General features: G+C 43.4%; 1 protein-coding gene across 1 annotated transcript; it reads left to right on the forward strand.

Annotated features, from left to right (window-relative positions):
* The first annotated feature begins 6,521 nt into the window (after window positions 1-6,521).
* On the forward strand, window positions 6,522-15,984 carry LOC115481974 (60S acidic ribosomal protein P2-like). The gene is made up of 5 exons (XM_030221483.1): window positions 6,522-6,633; window positions 9,462-9,585; window positions 12,565-12,613; window positions 14,093-14,182; window positions 15,854-15,984. The coding sequence occupies exons 2-5, from the start codon at window positions 9,463-9,465 to the stop codon at window positions 15,928-15,930; spliced, it is 339 nt and encodes a 112-aa protein (XP_030077343.1). The 5' UTR covers window positions 6,522-6,633; window position 9,462; the 3' UTR covers window positions 15,931-15,984.
* Window positions 15,985-16,290: the final 306 nt, after the last annotated feature.

Raw genomic sequence — 16,290 nt, forward strand, 5'->3', positions numbered from 1 at the left:
ATTCAAAAATACAAATAATTAAAAGGAGAAAAGAAGCTCCATTAATTCGACAGGATGGTGGAAAGTAGTCATTCAAGATCAGCAGTCAAACAGTTCTTCAAACCAATTAGACAGACACTAGAATCAGGTGGGACTCTATAGGCTTGTGAAAATAACCAAGTTTTCAGAAGGGATTTAAATCGGGTGAGGGACAGCTCTTGTCGAAGGAATAGCGGGGCACTGTTCCAAGAGGCTGGGGCCAAGAAAAAGAAAGTTCGATGAATTACAGGACCCAGCATGGTTTCACTAGAGGCAGGTCTTGTCAGACAAATCTGATTCATTTCTTTGACTGGGTGACCAAGAGAGTTGGATCGAGGAAGAGCATTAGATGTGGTGTATTTAGATTTTAGCACGGTTCCGCATAGACGAGTAATAAATAAACTGAGTGCCCTCGGTATGAGCCTAAAGTGACTGACTGGGTTAGGAACTGGTTGAGTGGAAGGCGACAGAGGGTTGTGGTAAATAGAGCTCATTCTGAGGAAAAAGATGTTACCAGCGGTGTGCCACAAGGTTCGTTTCTTTTTTAACATTTTTATAAGCAATATTGACGAAGGGCAGTTTGGTAAGGTTTACCTCTTTGCAAATGATAGCAAAACCTTCAATAGGGTAGACACCCCTGATGGTGTGGATAACATGAGAAAGGAATTAGTGAAACTAGAAGGATGGTCTGGAATCTGGCAGCTTAGATTTAATACTAAAAAATGCAGGGTCGTGCATTTGGCTGCAAAAACCTAAGAGAACGGTATAGTTTAGGGGGTGAAGAGCTTTTGTGCATGAAAGAATAGCAGGACTTGGGTGTGATCGTATGTGATTATCTTAAGGTGGCCAAACAGAAAGAAAAGGTGACGGCAAAAGCTAGAAGGATGCTTGGGTGCATAGGGAGGGGAATGGCCAGAAGGAAAGAGGAGGTGACGATGCCCCTGTATAAGACTCTGGTGAGACCTCATTTAGAATAATGTGTAGAATTCTGGAGACCGCACCTTTAAAAAGATATGCACAGGATGGAGACAGTCCATAAATACCTATACAGCATAAATGTCCAGGAGACGAATCTCTTTCAATTGAACTGAAGCTCTGGAACGAGGGGCACAGGATGAAGGTGAAAGGGGATAGACTCAGAAATAACCTGAGGAAATACTTCTCCAGGGAAAGGGTGGTGAATTCGTGGAACAACCTTCCGGTGGTAGAGATGAAAACGGTATCTCAATTCAAGAGAGTTTGGGACAAGTACATAGGGTATCTAAGGGAGTGATAGGAAGAATAGATGGCATGGATGGGCAGACTGGTTAGGCCATATGGTCTTTATCTGCCTACATTTTTCTATGTTTCTATGTGAGACCTGAGTATCTGTGTGCAGGGGGGAGGGGGAATGCATCAGGTAGGAAGATTGCTGAGTGCCTTCGTGGGGTAGGGAGGAGAAAAAGCTGAAGAGATGTATTCAGCTATTGTGGAGGTGGTCATTGAGAGAAGGCTATGGGGGCATATGGACTTGGGATTCAGAGCTATGGAGGGTGTTTGCCATTGGAGAGTGTATGTGGGGGTGGTGATTGAGAAAAGGCTATGGGGGGGTCAGAGTGAGGGATTGAGAGGGAGCCATAGGTGTCTGTGAGAGCAGGGGATTTGAGAGGTGTGGGTATGTGTGTACTGAAGGTGAGGCTGAGAGAGAGCTATGGGAGTGTGTGCACCCAGGGTTGAGTCTCAGTGATGGAGAGAGAACTGGGGGGGGGTCTTGCTAGGGGATGGGGAGAGACACACAGCAAGCTGAGGGGTGTCCACTCTGGAAAGCAGGCAGAGAATACTGGGGCCAGAACCTGTCAGGGGTCATTTGGGAGGGAGATCAGTTCTAGGGTGGGAGTTCAGGCTATTTGAGAAGTTGAGCGTGAGGAAGTCAGACGAGGGAAACAGGTAGGTAAGCGTCTGCTAAGTCCCGAAGGAAGGAAATTGTGGACGCAGACACAATAAAGACTAGATGAAATCTTTAAAATCTTTATTAATAGTTAATTTTATTCTACTGCTAATAAAGATTTTTAAGGGAGTCAGACCTGGGGCATGGAGGAGCTACATCTATATGAATGGAGTATTCTATGCAAAAATAATAATAAGCATGAAGAATTTTGCACAATTTTTTTAAAGCATAAACAGGATTTTCTATTTGTGCAGAATTCCCCCAGGAGTAACAGCTGGGACACAGGGGTTAATAGGTGGATGGCATTATAAGGTTGGGCAGGTTGATTGGGGAAGGGTAAAGGTACAGACTGTATTTCATTGTATTGACCATGTTTTATTTTATTGATGTGCTATTTTTATACTACCATTTTTGATTTTACTGCACAATGTGTGGAATAAGGATTACATTTTGTGATATATTTAAATCTTATTAATTAAATCAATTTTATCACTAAATATTTGTTCATATCAGACAAAACATCAGGTTTAGCTAAATGACTGTTAAGACTAGTATAATAAGGGCAGTTAAAGTATAATTAATTTAAAAAAAGACATTTCTGTGAGGGCTGTTAATATTTAGGAAACTACTAGGGCATGAAGACAATGGACTGATGTCCACCGTCTGTGTTTGGGATAATTTTACAAAGGAATTTCTGTTAGAAAATCACTGACCGGGACTTGGGGGTGATTGTGTCTGACGAACTTAAAGCTTTCAAATAGGTAGAAAAAGCGAACGCCAAAGCCAGAAGGATGCTTGGGTACATAAAGAGAGGCATGACCAGAAAAAAGGAGGTGATAGTGCCGTTGTATAAGTCTCTGGCGAGGCCTCATTTGGAGTACTGCGTGCAGTTCTGGATACCGCACCTACGGAAAGATATAAACAGGATGGAGTTGGTCCAGAGGGCGGCTACGAAATTAGTAAGCGGTCTTGAATGCAAAAATTATAGGGACAGGCTTATGAACCTCAACATGTATACACTGGAAGAGAGGAGGGAGAGAGGAGATATGATAGAAATGTTTAAATATCTCAAGGGCATTTATGTACAGGAAGAGAGCCTTTTTCAAATGAAGGAGAGCTCTGGAATGAGGGGGCATAGGACAAAGTTAAGAGGGAATAGGCTTAGGAGTAACCTAAGGAAGTATTATTTCACAGAAAGGGTGGTGGAGGCATGGAATGGCCTCCCGGTGGAGGTGGTGGAGTCTAGGACTGTTCCAGAATTTAAAAAGGCATGGGATAAGCATGTGGGATCACTTAGGAACAGGAAGAATTAGGGGTTACAGAGGATGGGAAGACTGGATGGGTCATATGGCCTTTATCTGCCATCATGCTTCTATGTTTAAGATAATGCACAGGTGAATGCATGCACTAACAAGATAGCTAGTACTTAAATGGGAATGTACAATGGGATTCTACAACCGAGAAAAAGAAAAATGTCCACTGCTGGAGGCCCCCCCCCCCCCCCCCCCCCCCCACACACACACACACACAAAAAGTGAGAAGCAAGTGAGAGGGGAGAGAATGACTTACTACATGAGCAGTGTACAGGAAAAGGCTGTAAACCTCTTTGGGGTCTATACACTAAGTTGTCTTTAGCATATATGTGCACAATTACATTATATTTTTGTGTTTTAGACTTTATGATTTCTGAAGAGTTTGTCGCACTCTCTACCTATGCAGAGATGCCAAGGGTGAACCACCCCAAACAGTCAGATTGAAGGCCAAAGAGTGAGATTTTCCATATCCAGGCATTAAATGATATTGGGCTTTTCTTTGGAGCCTCTGAAGGAATACAAAGTGGCATAGGCGTAGACTGGGGGGGCGAGGGGGGGCAATGCCCCCCCAAATGACGCGAGGCGCCGCCGCGCCATTAGTTTAAAAAAAAAAAACACATGCAGGCACGCACTCCTCTCCATCCGCTTGGCTTCCCTGCCCTCTCTATCTGCGTCCCGCCTTCCTCTGACGTCATTTCCTTTCGGGCGGAACGCAGAGAGGGCAGGGAAGCCAAGCGGACAGAGAGGAGCGTGTCTGTCTACTCCTCTCTCTTCCTCCCTCCCTCCGGCGCAGGCAGCAGTCTTTTCCAGCGTTCCTGGCAGCGGTAGCGTTGTACACACTGCCTTTGGCTCTGCCCCGAAGCCTTCTCTTCAAGTTCCTGTTCCCGCATAGGTGGGAACAGGAACTTGAAGAGAAGGCTTCCGGGGCAGACCGAAGGCAGCGTGTACATCGCTACTGCTGCCAGGAACGCTGGAAAAGACTGCTGCCTGCGCCGGAGGGAGGGAGGAAGAGAGGGGGTAAACGGAGTCACCATCTTGGACCTCGCGGGGGGGGGAGCAGAGGGAAGATGGATGGGACGGAGGGATGGTGAGCAGAGGGAAGGAGCAAGAGATGGATGGGACTGCGAGGGGTGGGGAGCAGAGGGATGGACCAGGAGATGGATGGGATTGGGAGAGGTCAGGCACAGCAGAGGGAAGGAGCAGAAGATGGATGGGACGGAGGGATGGTGAGCAGAGGGAAGGAACAGAAGATGGATGGGACTGGGAGGGGTGGGGAGCAGAGGGAAGGAACAGAAGATGGATGGGACTGGGAGCGTTGGGAGCAGAGGGAAGAACCAGGAGATGGATTGGATTGGACTGGGAGGGGTGGGGAGCAGAGGGAAGGAGCAACAGATGGATGGGACTGGGAGCGTTGGGAGCAGAGGGAAGGAGCAGGAGATGGATGGGGTTGGGAGAGTTGGGAGCAGAGGGAAGGACCAGGAGATGGATGGGACTGGAAGCGTTGGGAGCAGAGGGAAGGAGCAACAGATGGATGGGACTGGGAGGGTGGGGAGCAGAGGGAAGCCTACTGGAAAGAAGACACTGCATAAAACAGAAGACACTGGGATCAAAAAGAATAGAAAAACTAAATGATCAGACAACAAAGGTAAATAAAAGTATTTTATTCATAATTTATTAATTGAAATGTGTCAGCTTTTTGAAATGTGCATCTGTGATATTTTGCCTGTAAATTTCATTTCCTTCCTCCATATTAGCATAATCATTTGCATATGTATATATGCAAATGATATGCTAATATGCTCCGCCCATTCTTTGCCCCCCCCCCCAAATGAAACAGTCAAACTACGCCTATGCAAAGTGGGGAGCAGTGTTGCCAGGTGGGCGGTTTTACCGCCCAATTGGGCGGTTTTCCGCGACCCGCCGCGGGAAATTTTTGCCCGCGGCGGGTTGCGGTTTTTTGGGCTGTTTTTGGCCTTCAGGGCGGTTTTTTCGGCCGCGGGGGGGCGGGGTTAGTGACGTTTTTGGGTGGGGTTAATGACGTTTTGGGCGGGGTTAGTGACGTGGGAGGCGGGGCCGATGACGTGGGAGGCGGGGCCGATGACGTGGGAGGCGGGGCCGGTGACGGCGGGGGCGGGGTTGATGACAGCGGAGGCGGGGTTGATGACGCGGGGGTGGGGGTGTCAGGGGCGGGGTTTGTGTTTGGGCGGGTTTTGGGCTGTTTTTTGGGCTCCATCGGGCTGGAAAAAAATTTTCCACCTGGCAACCCTGGTGGGGAGCATTTTGGTTTTTTTTTTAGCTTAAACTTGTCTTCCACCCAGTAGTTAAAAGCATGTATATCGGTTTCAGAGCACATGCACTTTCAGTAAAGGGACAGGGCAAGGGGAAGCAGTAGGCAGGAAGGATTTCTTCCTACTGGTTGGCCGGGGCCCACTTATGAAAACAGTGATGAAGGTGCATTGGTGGTAGTGAAGCTCTGATGACTGACAAATAGGGCACAAAGAATGTTTGTGAGCGTGAATGAGCTTTCAAATGGGTGTGACACACTGTGAAGCTTGGCATCTTTCTATGCCTGCCCGTCCTCCTACATTGAAACACTCCCTCCCCCTCCATGCAGAAAATGGCTGCAGCACGTTACCCTAAGGTAGAGTTTTTAAAGGATCGTTCCGAAAGGGAGGTGTTTGGATAATTATGGTCGTTGAATTAAGAATATCTCTGGGGGTGGGGGTAGGGTTACCATATGGCTCCAGACAAAGGAGGACAGATTGAACCAGTCTGGGTTTTACTTCCATTGCTTTCAATGGAAGCAAAACCCAGACTGGATTAATGTGTCCTCCTTTTTCTGGAGCCAAATGGTAACCCTAGGTGGGGGGAGGGTTCAAGGTTGAATATGTGATGTGACTAGGGCGCCAAATATGCTTGCAGTGGCCCTGATGTATTCAGCGCTACTACGCCCAATAATCTTATTATAGGAAAAAAAGTAATAACTAAAGAACGAAACTCCGCCCTCCTCCCTCGCGCTCAGACAGTGTTACACAGTAGTACGCTGAGTCCTCCAGCGCCTGCGCACAATACATTCGACTTCGAAACCATCGAGTTCTGTGGGCTAGAACGCCCACCCAACTCTTCCGCTGTTATTTTTTTTTAACCTCTATAAATAAATTTCCACTCAACCAAAAGAACACTTTTAAGGTGTAAGTTCTGATTTTAGTATGGATATATAGATATTTCTCCCTGCCGTCCTATTCCAGGTGTGACCTTTGCCCCCAACCCTCCCTCGAGCCCCTGGGCAGCCCCGTGTGCGTGCTTCTTTCTCTCTCTGTGACGGTAGAGGAGTCCGGAGCGTGCACATCGTTTCGCGTCTGTTATAGACTTAAAGTGAGTATTGTGGGCTCTGTCGTTTTAAGGTTGGCTTTCAGTACAGTCTGCGTTAACGTCCCTTTTCGTATTTAGATTGTGAAGCGCTGAAAAACGAATGTAATGTTCCTTCGTGCTGCCTTATTCTTTCTTTCCCCACCCCCCTCTTATACTAAGGCTGCGCAGGCGCGTTCCGTGACGTTTGTACAGTGACGTAGGAGGAAGAGGACGCGAACTCTCAATGGTTCTGCACGTGTTAGCCCCCCCCCCCTTTTTTTTAATTGAGAGTGAAACCTTTGTGTAGTGTTACCTCAAATCAATGCGAGTTTTGGCCCCAGAGGACTAGGTTTACTGAAAGGTGTTGCCATATCACTGGTGCTACTGTCTACCGAAGGTCTTATTTTATGCATTGGGCCCTCTTTATTTTATTTATTTATTGCATTTGTATCCCACATTTTCCCACCTCTTTGCAGGCTCAATGTGGCTTACAATTTTTCTGTCATGATTTATGTCATTTCAGAATACATATACAATTGATAATATATATAGAACATGAATGCTAAATGAAATAACATAAGAATAGCTATATTGGGTCAGAATGGACCCCCCCCCCCCCCCCCCCCAGTTATCCTGCATCCAACAGTGGCCAATCTAGGTCACATGTACCTGGTAGAAACCCAAATAGTAACAACATTCCATGCTACCAATCCCAGGGCAAGCAGTGGCTTCCCCCATGTCTATCTCAATAGCAGACTTTGGACTTTTCCTCCAGGAACTTGTCCAAACCTTTTTTAAACCCAGATACACTATCTGCTGTTACCATATTCTCCAGCAACAAGTTCCAGAGCGTAACTATTCTTTGAATGAAAAAAAAATGTTTCCTCCTATTTGTTTTAAAAGTATTTCCATGCATTCATTGAGTGTCCCCTGGTCTTTATACATTTTGAAAGAGTGAAAAATCGATACACTTTTACCCGTTGTACACCATTTAGGGTTTTGTAGACCTCAATCATATACCTTCTCAGCCGTCTCCTTTCCGAGCTGAAGAGCCCTAACCTCTCTTAACCTTTCCTCATGTGAGAGGAGTTCCATCCCCTTTATCATTTTGGTCGCTCTTCTTTGGACCTTTTCTAATTCTGCTATATCTTTTTTGAGATATGGCGACTAGAATTGAATGCAGTAGTCAAGGTGAGGTTGCACCATGGAGCGATAGGCATTATATTATTCTTGGTCTTATTTACTATCCCTTTCCTAATAATTTCTAGCATCCTGTTTGCTTTTTTGGTTGCTGCCGCACACTGGGCAGAAGATTTCAGCGTATTGTCTACAGTGACACCTAGATCTTTTTGTTGGGTGCTGACTCCTAGGGTAGACCCTAGGGAATAGATTCAGAAGTAATCTTAAGAAAATATATTTTTAAGGAAATAATGGTGGATGAGAGGAATGACCTCCCAGTGAAGGTGGTGGAGATCGAGAGCTGTATCTGAATTCCAGAAACCATGGGACAGGCACAGAGGATTTTTAAGGGGGGGGGGGGGGGGGAAGGGATAATAAAGGTTAGTAGTTGTTATATCTGCTGTAATTTTTGATGTTTCTGTGGTCTAGTACTACTACTACTACTATTTAGCATTTCTATAGCGCTACAAGGCGTACGCAGTGCTGCACAAACATAGAAGAAAGACAGTCCCTGCTCAAAGAGCTTACAATCTAATAGACAATGATTAATACAATGTTAGTAATGATTAATACAAGTGTTTCTTGAACTTTTCAAGCTTAAAGTTGTGTGGCACACCAGCCTTTGTTAACGGGCAATGTAAGCATGGAAGAGGTCAAAAGAAAAGCTAGGGAAGCACCGAAACCACCGCCAGAGTCTGAAAGGACTCAAGGGAAATGAAGAAGTGCTATGCATGTTAATTCCCACATGTGAATGTTTTGAGAATAAGTATGCATATGCTTGTGTGTTCATTGTATCCCACCCTGAACCATATGATTTGCCAAGTCATAAAAATCAATAAGTATAGTATGTGCTTAGACAAGAGGTCCTATATGTTTAAGAGCCACCAATGGTCTCTCGCTGTGAGATACTGAACAGAACCCAGTGCAGTCCAGACCTGAGTTTCCAGCAGTGGTGACTTTTTTTTATCCAAGGCCCACTTGGTTATGTCTGGTAGCCCTCATTACCCATGTGGGGAACAGTGCGGTAATGTATTATATGGCCCATGGTGCCTCCTCTTCCCTTGTGGTTTTATTTGAATCCAAGTATTATCCAGGCTTGAGCCTGATTAACTTCCAGGATCTGAGGCACATGGCTACCACCCTGAGGCACATGGCTACCTATCCACCATAGCTAGGGAACAGAATATCATCACCATTGAAATGCACCGTGCAATTTATATTCAGGCACTATTGTCTATCACTCATTCTGTATTGACCTGAAAACTAGTCACAAATGGCCCAGTAAAGGGGTATCACCTGCAAATTGATGACATTTATGTGGTCAGTTCCCAAACTTTACTGTGAACACTTACTACTACTACTTAACATTTCTAGAGCGCTACTAGGGTTACGCAGCGCTGTACAAATTAACAATTAAGGACGGTCCCTGCTCGGAAGAGCTTACAATCTAAAGGACGAAATGTCAAGTTGGGGTAGATAAGTTTTCCTGAGAAGAGGTGTAGTGATTAGGTGCCGAAGGCGACACTGAATACTAGTCACAAATGGCCCAGTAAAGGGGTATCACCTGCAAATTGATGACATTTATGTGGTCAGTTCCCAAACTTTACTGTGAACACTTAACATGTAAGCAGTTGTCCAGCAAACTAACTTCTTTTGCCGTGTTTTAATTTTAGAATGCGTTACGTGGCCGCTTACCTGCTTGCCGTTCTTGGTGGCAACAACAGCCCTTCAGCCAAGGACATAAAGAAGATTCTAGACAGTGTTGGCATCGAGGCTGACAATGAACGCCTGAATAAGGTTTGTTTATTTGTAGTGATCTAGTTACCCGGTATCTTTCCATATTGTGGATTTTAAAGCCAGTTCTTATCTGATACATCTGCAGACTTGTAATTTGTGTAGTTCTTTTGGGTTAGTTGAATATGCATTATTTTGTTATTCACATAACTGTAGTCTGTTTCAGCAAACCAAGCTGCAAACATGATGTCTCCTGCATCTTATTCAGTCCCTTCTGCATTCACTGTACTTGTTCAAATATTCGGGACTAAGAAAGCTAAGAGAGACTTAAAATATGATGAGATGCATTATTGAGAGCTTCTCTGCTCCCAAAACAGTGCTGTATATTTTTCAATTTTTTAAAAGTTAAGTTGAAGCATTGTCAATGTGTTAATCACTTCTGAACCTTCTACAGCTCATGAAGAGATACTGAAATAAGAGCTGTGGACGGAAGGCCGACATTTCAGGAAGTCCAAAGCTTCCATCCCTATCTTTCTTATTTCCAACTCTTTTGCAGATTATTTTACCCCAGAATCAGCAACTTAAGATCATCTTTAGTCATCCTTCTCCTGTGTCATCTGTTCCTAGTACTACTTCTTGTATCCCAAAAGTGGGTATCTTACGAAACTGCTTTCCACATCTAAAGCAACCACTTGCCCATTTGATCCATTTCTATGGTTATGTACTCTCATCTCTTGGACTTTTCTCCCTTCTATAATTAATCTTGGCGTCTCTGTTAGGGAGGTCCCAGCAGTTTGGAAACAAGCTCTTGTCTGCAGCCTTCTAAAAAAAAGAACAGAATTCCCTAGATCCTTCCCTTCCATCTAGTTACAGGCCAGCCTCCATTTACCCCTGTGTGTCCAAGCTTGCCAAAAAGGTTGTCCTTTCTCAGCTTCCTCAGCATATTGACTCTTCTAATGTTTTACACCCACAACAGTCTTGTCTTTCATGCTGGTCACAGCACGGAGACCATTTTAACAGATCTGGTTTGTGAATTACATAGTATGCTTGACCTCTTTTCTGCTTTTTTTGCAGATCTGTTACTCAACTGTCTTGCAGAAATTGGCATTTCTGGTTAGGTTGTCAAATGGTTCATTCTGTTCCTTACTGATGGTTCTTTTTCCATTCTCCCATCTTTCACTTTCCAGCTCATCCACTTGTCCTCGATCATGTGGTGTTGTGCAGGGCTCAGTGCTTGCTCTACTACTCATCAGCATCTTTCTCATTCCCCTTGCTACTTTAACCCGAGACCATGGTATTTTACTATTAAGCAGATGAGGTTCTACTTCTTTCTCGGTTCAACCTATGTTATCCTAGTCTTACCCATTTACAATCCTGTCTTGAAACTCCCTTTAAATGGCTCCAAGATCACCATCTCATCCTAAACGTATCTAAGACCATTGTGTGCTGGATTACTTTCAGGCAGTCATGTCCAGGCCTGGTTCCTACCCTAGGGGGCCAGCCAGTTACTCACTTAATCGTTTAAATATCTTGTCTGCACTGATCAGTCTCTTGTCATTCAAATCACAAATATTACATGTCATACAGTGTTATTTTTGGACTTTTTGACAATTCCAATCCATTTGTTCATTCACTGACAGGCCAACCTATCTTGCTCCTTTTAGCATGATATTGCATCACATCTCAATTTACAGCAATCCAGTACATGATGGTTCTATTAATACTTAGCTCAAATGCCTTCAATCAATTCAAAAAACTGCTATCCTTACTCTCTGCTCTGCTAGAAAGTGTGACCAGATTACGCCACTCGTTCAGTACCGTTTTCTAAAGCTTAGAGCTTTAGTGCACGCTAAGTTTTAGTAGAAGGACCTGTAAGTTCAGAGTGAAATTTAAACGCCTAATTCTCGCCCACAAAGCAGTCTATACGGGTCAACCCCAATATCTCTCATCCCTGACCATTCCTTATGTTCCCTTGCACTTCCTCCACTCTGCATTGGGTTTCAGGCTGTCCATTCCATCGCCTGCCTTGTCCAGGCTAGGTTCCATAAGACACGGTAAAATTTCTTTTTTTTTTTTCTAGCTCCAACGCTGTGGAATGCCTCCCACTGCCTCTTCAATTACAACCATCTCATCAGTGCTGAAATCTCCCCTCTTTGCCCAGACTTTCTTGGCACAGATTTGCAGTGATCAGTCTTCGCCTACTTGCCCTTTCTCTCAACATCATGGTGGTCCTTTGCTCTGCTCCACATGAAAGACAATATATTAAATTGCAATAAATAGTTTAAGAGCTCATAGTTGATTTGAAGGTTAAATATAAAAGAATCGAGAAATGGATTTTCTGTGTATTGGCAAAAGTGACCTTAGAATATGTGTAGAGAGGAGTGACATGACATATGTAATAGAATGTCTGTCTTATCTCCCTGCTAAGAGTTAAAGGAAAAAGACAAGATAAAGTTTTTGTTGTAATTAGCAGAAACCAATAGAAGCCTTGTTATCTATCTAAAATGCTATACCTATCTATTCAACAAGGCATACCACAAAGAGTAATAACTTAATGACAACATAATACCACTTCAGTTACACTCCTAAAACTCTCTCGCTATACCCTATGCCTAATTCTATGCTGTTTTCCAAGTACTCCATGCAACTCTAATGTATCACTTACTCCAGAATGGAGAATGCCATAACGGAAATTTATAAGCTAAATCTATATTGTCATCCATGTAACACCAATTGTTTGTCTACTCCGGAATGGCGAATGCCATGACGGCATATTGTAAGCCACATTGAGGCTGCAAATAGGTGGGAAAATGTGGGATACAAATACAACAAATAATAATACAGTGAACTCGTTCTCTCTAACCAGAGACAACCACAATTGTATAATACGCTCTGTATTTTCTTGTTTGCTGGCATTCTAAATAATACATATCAGCGTCCACTGGCAATCATTTCTTTTTTTTTCAGATTAACAGTAGCAAATTCCTCAGATTTTTTGAAAAGACTTGTAACTCTCTCCCTTTTTTTCCTCCCATGCAAAAGGTTATCAGTGAACTTCAAGGAAAAGACGTTGATGATGTTGTCAATGCAGGTAAGGTCATGTCTGGTTGTAATGACAGCATCTGATTCAGGAACCCAGGTGATATCCAAAATTCTCCTGTGCCTTAAAATCAGAAAGTGCTAATTCATTGTTAACAGTTCTTGGCTTATAAAGCAGTATTAGTGCATTGGAAATAAGGGTCATGGCTGATACTGGAATGATTTCACCGCATCAGTAATGTGGAAAGGTCTGCTTTAAAGACTGGGTGGCCTCTGAAAAGTTTGAGGTGCACTGAATTAATGGATGGTTTCCAATGAGAACATTGCATGCTAGAATGAAATTTTAAGAAGGTGCAGTGTTGTAGGTAGATGTAGTAATGCATGAGAAAAACATTAAGTAAAAATCAAGTAGTGGCTCATTGGTAAGAACTGAGGTTTGGTTTCCAGGTCAGGCCTCTCTCATTCCAGGGCACTTACAGCTGGGGATATTGTGGAGACAATTCAGCCACCAGGGCTGTGGATTCGGTGCTAGAGGTTTGCACAGAAATGGTACCTAAAAAAAAAATTTCAGTCGGCTATCTTTCTCTGGGTTCAAGCCGCAGCACTGCAGGCAAGGAAGGAGTGAGAGTTGGAACACTCTGGTGCGCACATATAAGACTTGTCTCTGATTTGCTGGCACTGTGTGCTGAGAGATCGCCACATGCACGAGCCAGTAGGCCAGACGACCTCTGATGCTCGTGCCTGTTTCAGAGTTAAGGCATGCGCATCAGCTCGGGAGCAGAGAGGATTAATGGAAGATTTTCAGCTTCTGCACTGTTAAAGCAAAGAGGAGGAGGAGGCTTCTCTCAAGAACTTGGTGCTTGGTAGATGAGAGGCTGACGTAGATGCAGCTTCCAAGGGAACTCTACTGGAACTGCTTCCATTTTCACAGCAACCCCGGAGGGGATTCCCCTGAACCTTGTTCCCATTCAGGTCTCTAGTCAGTACACCAAACCTTCAGTTCTGGATCTAAAATACTGGTAAATAAAACTTTAGGTCCAGGACAAAAGATATAGAGATTTTAAAAATTATGGGAAATGTATCCTTTTATACTTACTTTTTGAAGCTGGAGTCTGTACATTTTTACTGACTGACTCCACCCAAAATTGCTTCCGACTCCAAATCCACATCCCTGCCAGTAACATGGGGATGACAGCCCTGTGGCTAGATTTAGAGCTCATGGTTGCAAGGTTTTAGGACTGGGTTAAGTATATTTGGGGGGGGGGGGGGGGAGGGTGGAAGTCCCCTGGTAGTTACAAATGAAGGCTGATTGTGCTATAGCCCAGTAAATACTAGTTCTGAATGTGCTGGAAGCCCAAAAGGTGCCGAAGGAAATACATGGACACAAATATTAGTTGTGAGCAGGACCGAACCATTTGTCCTTACAAAATCTATTGAATGAAGGCAGATAACCTTCTACAGGTGTATGAAATTGAGGTGCTTTGTGTTGTAGGATTGACTTGCTATTGACCTGAATTCTATTTATCCACAGGTCTTGCCAAGTTAGCCTCAGTCCCAGCAGGTGGCGCTGTTGCTGCAGCTCCTTCTGCTGCTCCTGCTGCTGGTGGGGCTGCTCCAGCAGGTATGATAATGACAGCTTTTGAAAACCTGTTTTCCTGGTTATTTATTATACAGTTTATTGCTGATCTCTGGAAAGGAATTGAGTTTAGAGAGGGGCCAAGCAATCATAATCCTAATTGTGCTTTCAGTCCTGCCCTCAAATCCATCTCCTGAGTTTCCATTATGAGCACAGTTCAGATCATTTGTTTTTAATTTTTAGAGCAAAGGCAATATGTAGGTTTGTTTATCACATTATTTGAAATCTCTAGTTGTGGTGTTTTTTAATAAAATTGTGTGGTTTCCATGTTTAGTACTGTTTGTCCACATAGAAATAACTCAAACAAATTATAGGTGAGTCTTTTTTCATTGGGAAAATTCTGTACATAGTTTTCAGGAGTTATGCTCAATATTGACCTACTAAAAAGGAGTTTAGCACTTAAAGCAAATTACAAATGTCTTATGGGGGTCAGATTTGCACTTTTTAAAAACTAGAATCCATAACTAACCACAAAAAACACCTCTCCTCCCTTATTCCGACTGTCTTCTTTCCATAATTGCTTGACTAGATCGACTTGTTAGCCTTGATATCTTTGTAACACCAATTGTATTTCTTTGACCCTGAAATGGTGATGCCATAACAGGTCTTTGTAAGCCACATTGAGCCTGCAAATAGGTGGGAAAATGTGGGATACAAGTGCAATAAATAAAAATAAATACATTACAAAAAGGAGAGCATTTATGAACTTGCAGAATCCTACAGCATTACATTCAACAGTACGTACGTTTGTACAACCCCTAAAAGATTGTTGCCAGATCTCAAACATTTGCTCGGCCTGAACGCCATAAGAAATAAAAGATTTAAAGACAGAACTGAACCCTCTTCTCCCATGCATTTAAAGAAAGATAATACCACATTTTTCAGAGTATCTTTAATACAGAAAGCAGTGTATTCCTTGGAATATACTGTCCGTGCTTTTGGCATAGACATTCCCAATTTGATTTCTCTTCAGAGGCATGGTGCCTAATTTGGGTACAATGCCCACTTCACCCTCGAATGTTTTTTTGAAATACAACATGTTTTCGACCAAAAATATCCTACATGCAGAATCGCTTTTCTTTCTTTTCTGTCTCTCTTTGTCTGGATAGTCAGCCACAAATGTAACATGGATTCTTGGGTTAGTCTCCTTTTTAAAGTAAGCCTTTTTCTGCACTTTCTCGATGGCTGGCTTAAGATGCAAATGTTTGAGACTGCTCTGAGGAAGAGTTACTGTTTTGGTTGCTGCAAAGAAGCAAGAGGAAATTGCTGGGCCCAAAAATATATGTAGCATTCCTGCTGCTAGTTGTGCTGCTGGAATTCTCCAGTGCTTTCATCTGGAAGTCCCTGAAGTCAGCCCTCTTGTGTTTAGTGTCCCTGCACTGATCAGTCACTGTCAGAGGAGACGACGGAGGTATCTGTTTTATTGTAAACCGCATAGAAGCCTTTTTTTTTTTTTTTTGGCCCATTGCGGTATATCAAGTGCTTGCAAGTAAATAAATTAAATCTGTATGTGGCTGCATTTGGTTTGCTTAGTGGTTCAAGTGTCTGACGCAATCTCTGCAAGATGATTTTTTTTGTCTTTCAGTGATGTTTCCCTTCCAGATATCTGATTAGGGTTAATCACGATTTTTCTTTTTGTGTTTATTAATCTTGCAGCTGAGAAAAAAGAGGAAGAGAAGAAGGAAGAATCAGAGGAGTCCGATGAAGATATGGGATTTGGACTCTTTGACTAAATGCTTTAGTTAATAAAAAAAAAACAGTAAAAGCTCAAATGGTGTTTGCATTTATTGCTGATGTGGACTTGGCCTCAAATGGTGACATACAGAGGAAAAAAAAGTAGTGCAACCAAAATTAGAAACGGGGGGGGGGGGGGGGGGTTGGTTGCCTTGTCATCAAATGCGACTTACCAGCTGTCTTCATGGTAGCTATTGAACAGTAATCTTTGTCCTTTTTCCTTCATGCTGCTGTGAAATCGCTGTCTGTGTTCTTCAGGCAGAATCTAGCTGCTGTCACAGAGCACAATTTTTAGCTTTTCCTCTGCATTAAGTTTTACTTATGTTTGGACCTGATATACCACCTTCAGGTTTATTGAA

This window comes from Microcaecilia unicolor, chromosome 12, assembly GCF_901765095.1.
Source record: "Microcaecilia unicolor chromosome 12, aMicUni1.1, whole genome shotgun sequence".
Classification (NCBI taxonomy): domain Eukaryota; kingdom Metazoa; phylum Chordata; class Amphibia; order Gymnophiona; family Siphonopidae; genus Microcaecilia; species Microcaecilia unicolor.

Excerpts from the sequence above, each read along its gene's own strand:
- LOC115481974 (XM_030221483.1), top strand. The coding sequence starts at position 9,463 with ATGCGTTACGTGGCCGCTTACCTGCTTGCCGTTCTTGGTGGCAACAAC. Across the intron at positions 9,586-12,564 it reads ACAATGAACGCCTGAATAAG|GTTATCAGTGAACTTCAAGG; the intron begins GTTTGTTTATTT and ends CCCATGCAAAAG. Across the intron at positions 14,183-15,853 it reads TGGTGGGGCTGCTCCAGCAG|CTGAGAAAAAAGAGGAAGAG; the intron begins GTATGATAATGA and ends TTAATCTTGCAG.